The 5,129-nt window shown below is 49.8% G+C and overlaps 1 protein-coding gene across 1 annotated transcript; it reads left to right on the top strand.

The window, feature by feature from the left end:
- Positions 1-707: 707 nt before the first annotated feature.
- Positions 708-4,628, top strand: LOC140207843 (uncharacterized; the record flags this gene model as incomplete). The annotated part of the gene is made up of 5 exons (XM_072276397.1): positions 708-1,706; positions 2,043-2,530; positions 2,690-2,698; positions 2,960-3,722; positions 4,227-4,628. Coding segments are annotated over 5 exons (2,466 nt in total), but the record flags the coding sequence as incomplete, so codon positions are not given.
- Between the last annotated feature and the right edge of the window lie 501 nt (positions 4,629-5,129).

Below are 5,129 nucleotides of genomic sequence, written 5' to 3'. Positions count from 1 at the left end.
GCACCCATGCTGCTCAGCAGGAACAGGGAATAATACAAATGGAGAGAGGCAAACTGAGCCAGGTCACAGATTGGAGATGGCAGAAATGCCCCATTCTTATAGAGACAGGAAGAGCATCAAGGAATTGATGGCCATTCCAGATACCAGCACTGTGCCCAGTCAGAAGATGATTTCTCTCTCCAACTTGGGTTGAACCTCATTGCAACCAGATCAAACCTTGAGAACTCAAGTAATCTCATCTGAAATTTGGTCCTAACCCAATGATGGATTTTGTAAATCTTTTTACAGGTTAAAAACGAGATGGAATTTAGCTCCTAGGATCTCAAACCCGGTACGCCAGTTTTGCTGTCTCTGTCCAGATGTTTGAGAAGTGGAGCAAGGATTTCAATCAACCATCCTTCCAGCTCAGACTGTGGGGAGGGATTCACTTGGTCATCTGACTGACTAGCATGCCCGTCATTTTGCACAGGGGAAAGGCCGTTCACCTGCTCAGACAGTGGGAGTGGATTCACTCGGTTATCTCAATTGAAGGTACATCAGCAAGTTCACACTGGACAAGGCCATTCATCTGATCTGTGTGTGAGAAGGGATTCAGTCGGTCATCCCACCTGTGGACACACCAGGCAATTCACACTGGGCAGAGGCTGGTCATCTGCTGAACTTGTGGGGAAGGATTCACTCGGTCATCTGACCCAATGGCTCACCAGCGAGTTCACACCGGGGAGAAGCCATTCACCTGCTCAGTCTGTGGGAAGAGATTCACTCAGTCATCCAACCTACTGGCACATCAGCGAGTTCACACTGGCAAGAAGCCAATGACCTGCTCAGTCTGTGGGAAGAGATTCGCTGATCAATCCACCCTACAGAAACATCAGCGAGTTCACACTGGGGAGAAGCCGTTCACCTGCTCAGAATGTGGGAAGAGATTCACTGAGTCATCCAGCGTACAGAGACATCAGCGAGTCCACACTGGGGAGAAGCCATTCACCTGCTCAGTCTGTGGGAAGAGATTCACTGAGTCATCCAACCTACAGAGTTATCAGCGGGTTCACACTGGGGAGAAGCCGTTCACCTGCTCAGTCTGTGGGAAGAGATTCACTAATTCATCCACCCTACAGAGTCATCAGCGAGTTCACACTGGCGAGAAGCCATTCACCTGCTCAGTCTGTGGGAAGAGATTCACTGATAAATCCACCCTACAGAAACATCAGCGAGTTCACACTGGGGAGAAGCCGTTCACATGCTCAGAATGTGGGAAGAGATTCACTGAGTCATCCAGCCTACAGAGACATCAGCGAGTCCACACTGGGGAGAAGCCGTTCACCTGCTCAGTCTGTGGGAAGAGATTCACTAATTCATCCAGCCTACAGAATCATCAGCGAATTCACACTGGGGAGAAGCCGTTCACCTGCTCAGAATGTGGGAAGGGATTCACTCAGTCATCCAACCTGCAGAGTCATCAGCGAGTTCACACTGGGGAGAAGCCGTTCACCTGCTCAGTCTGTAGGAAGGGATTCACTAATTCATCCAGCCTACAGATTCATCAGCGAGTTCACACTGGGGAGAAGCCATTCACCTGCTCAGAATGTGGGAAGAGATTCACTCAGTCATCCAGCCTACAGAGTCATCAGCGAGTTCACACTGGGGAGAAGCCGTTCACCTGCTTAGAATGTGGGAAGGGATTCACTTGCTCATCTAAGCTAATGGCTCACCAGCGAGTTCACACTGGAGAGATGCTGTTCACCTGCTCAGTCTCTGAGAAGAGATTCACTGAGTCATCCAACCTAGTGGCACATCAGCGAGGTCACACTGGGGAGAAGCCGTTCACCTGCTCGGTCTGTGGGAAGAGATTCACTGAGTCATCCAACCTACAGAGTCATCAGCGGGTTCACACTGGGGAGAAGCCGTTCACCTGCTCAGTCTGTGGGAAGAGATTCACTAATTCATCCACCCTACAGAGTCATCAGCGAGTTCACACTGGCGAGAAGCCATTCACCTGCTCAGTCTGTGGGAAGAGATTCACTGATAAATCCACCCTACAGAAACATCAGCGAGTTCACACTGGGGAGAAGCCGTTCACATGCTCAGAATGTGGGAAGAGATTCACTGAGTCATCCAGCCTACAGAGACATCAGCGAGTCCACACTGGGGAGAAGCCGTTCACCTGCTCAGTCTGTGGGAAGAGATTCACTAATTCATCCAGCCTACAGAATCATCAGCGAATTCACACTGGGGAGAAGCCGTTCACCTGCTCAGAATGTGGGAAGGGATTCACTCAGTCATCCAACCTGCAGAGTCATCAGCAAGTTCACACTGGGGAGAAGCCGTTCACCTGCTCAGTCTGTAGGAAGGGATTCACTAATTCATCCAGCCTACAGATTCATCAGCGAGTTCACACTGGGGAGAAGCCATTCACCTGCTCAGAATGTGGGAAGAGATTCACTCAGTCATCCAGCCTACAGAGTCATCAGCGAGTTCACACTGGGGAGAAGCCGTTCACCTGCTTAGAATGTGGGAAAGGATTCAGTCAGTCATCCAGACTGCTGGCACACCAGTCAGTTCACAGTGGGGAGTGGCCGTTCACCTGCTCAGACTGTGGGAAGGGATTCACTTGCTCATCTAAGCTAATGGCTCACCAGCGAGTTCACACTGGAGAGATGCTGTTCACCTGCTCAGTCTCTGAGAAGAGATTCACTGAGTCATCCAACCTAGTGGCACATCAGCGAGGTCACACTGGGGAGAAGCCGTTCACCTGCTCGGTCTGTGGGAAGAGATTCACTCAGTCATCCAACCTACAGATTCATCAGCGAGTTCACACTGGGGAGAAGCCATTCACCAGCTCAGAATGTGAGAAAGGATTCACTCAGTCATCCAACCTACTGGCACATCAGCGAGTTCACACTGGGGAGAAGCTGTGCACCTGCTCAGTCTGTGGGAAGAGATTCGCTGATCAATCCAGCCTACAGAGACATCAGCGAGTCCACACTGGGGAGAAGCCATTCACCTGCTCAGTCTGTGGGAAGAGATTCACTGAGTCATCCAACCTACAGAGACATCAGCGAGTTCACACTGGCGAAAAGCCCTTCACCTGCTCAGTCTGTGGGAAGAGATTCGCTGATCAATCCACCCTGCAGAAACATCAGCGAGTTCACACTGGGGAGAAGCCGTTCACCTGCTCAGTCTGTGGGAAGAGATTCGCTGATCAATCCAGCCTACAGAGACATCAGCGAGTCCACACTGGGGAGAAGCCATTCACCTGCTCAGTCTGTGGGAAGAGATTCACTCGGTTATCCAACCTACAGGGTCATCAGCGAGTTCACACTGGGGAGAAGCCGTTCACCTGCTCAGAATGTGGGAAGGGTTTCACTCAGTCATCCAACCTACAGAGTCATCAGCGAGTTCACACTGGGGAGAAGCCGTTCACCTGCTCAGAATGTGGGAAGGGATTCACTCAGTTATCCAGCCTACAGAGTCATCAGCGAGTTCACACTGGGGAGAAGCCGTTCACCTGCTCAGTCTGTGGGAAGAGATTCACTAATTCATCCAGCCGACAGAATCATCAGCGAGTTCACACTGGGGAGAAGCCATTCACCTGCTTAGAATGTGGGAAGAGATTCACTCAGTCATCCAACCTGCAGAGTCATCAGCGAGTTCACACTGGGGAGAAGCCGTTCACCTGCTTAGAATGTGGGAAAGGATTCAGTCAGTCATCCAGACTGCTGGCACACCAGTCAGTTCACAGTGGGGAGTGGCCATTCACCTGCTCAGACTGTGGGAAGGGATTCACTTGCTCGTCTAAGCTAATGGCTCACCAGCGAGTTCACACTGGAGAGATGCTGTTCACCTGCTCAGTCTCTGAGAAGAGATTCACTGAGTCATCCAACCTAGTGGCACACCAGCAAGGTCACACTGGGGAGAAGCCGTTCACCTGCTCAGTCTGTGGGAAGAGATTCACTCAGTCATCCACCCTACAGAGTCATCAGCGAGTTCACACTGGGGAGAGGCCGTTCACCTGCTCAGTCTGTGGGAAGAGATTCACTCAGTCATCCACCCTACAGAGTCATCAGCGAGTTCACACTGGGGAGAGGCCGTTCACCTGCTCAGTCTGTGGGAAGAGATTCACTCACTCATCCACCCTACAGAATCATCAGCGAGTTCACACTGGGGAGAAGCTATTCACCTGCTTAGCCTGTGGGAAAAGATTCACTCAGTCATCCACCCTACAGAAACATCAGCGAGTTCACACTGGGGAGAAGCCGTTTACCTGCTCAGTCTGTGGGAAAAGATTCACTCAGTCATCCAACCTACACAGTCATCAGCGAGTTCACACTGGGGAGAAGCCGTTCACCTGCTCAAAATGTGGGAAAGGATTCACTCAGTCATCCCTCCTACTGGCACACCAGTCAGTTCACAATGGGGAACGGCCATTGTGATGAATCCCTAGATTTCGTTTGCTGTGGACTGTCATTTTGAGAGAGAGAGAGAGAGATTAAGAATGGAAATCAGTCTGACTTGCATCTTGTTCACATCACTCACAGCTTGTTTAGTTTTAACCGAGGACACAGACACTCAGAGTCAGACAGAGATGAAGGAGGAAAAATGGAAGGTTCAAAACAAGGGAACTACTGGCCAAGGGTCATTGTTTCGAACTTTCCTATGCCCCCAAGGGTGGGTTAATTATTGATTCAGCATACGTTGAATGTGTGGTTGTCATCTCGTTTGATCCATAGGAGTGGATTGGATTTGGGGTATCCTGTGAAGACCACTTATGTGTTAACCCTTGCCTGGGTGTGGTGTGGAAATTCACTTCAAGACGATACCTCTTGTGACAAGTACCTTCTGGTGATAATTTGTATGTGGATTTGGAATGACGACAGATAAAATCTACAGCGACTGTTGCCTCGTTTTACCACCATGTATGCTGTGGAATTCAACGTTATTGACTTCTCTCCACACTTACCCTGGATTACAAATACCTCTCTCTCCTCAACTATTCTATGGTTGAACTGGACTTTCATAGTTTACCATCTCAAGACTCCAAACCTTGTTTCCCCTGAGCTCAATAGTTTGGGAGTTATATTTACCCACATATATACATATAACACTGTTAACTTTTGTTTATCTTGCTT

This window comes from Mobula birostris, chromosome 13 (assembly GCF_030028105.1).
Source record: "Mobula birostris isolate sMobBir1 chromosome 13, sMobBir1.hap1, whole genome shotgun sequence".
NCBI lineage: Eukaryota > Metazoa > Chordata > Chondrichthyes > Myliobatiformes > Myliobatidae > Mobula > Mobula birostris.
The sequence above is the reverse complement of the archived record's forward strand: the minus strand, read 5'-3'. Positions and strand labels throughout refer to the sequence as shown.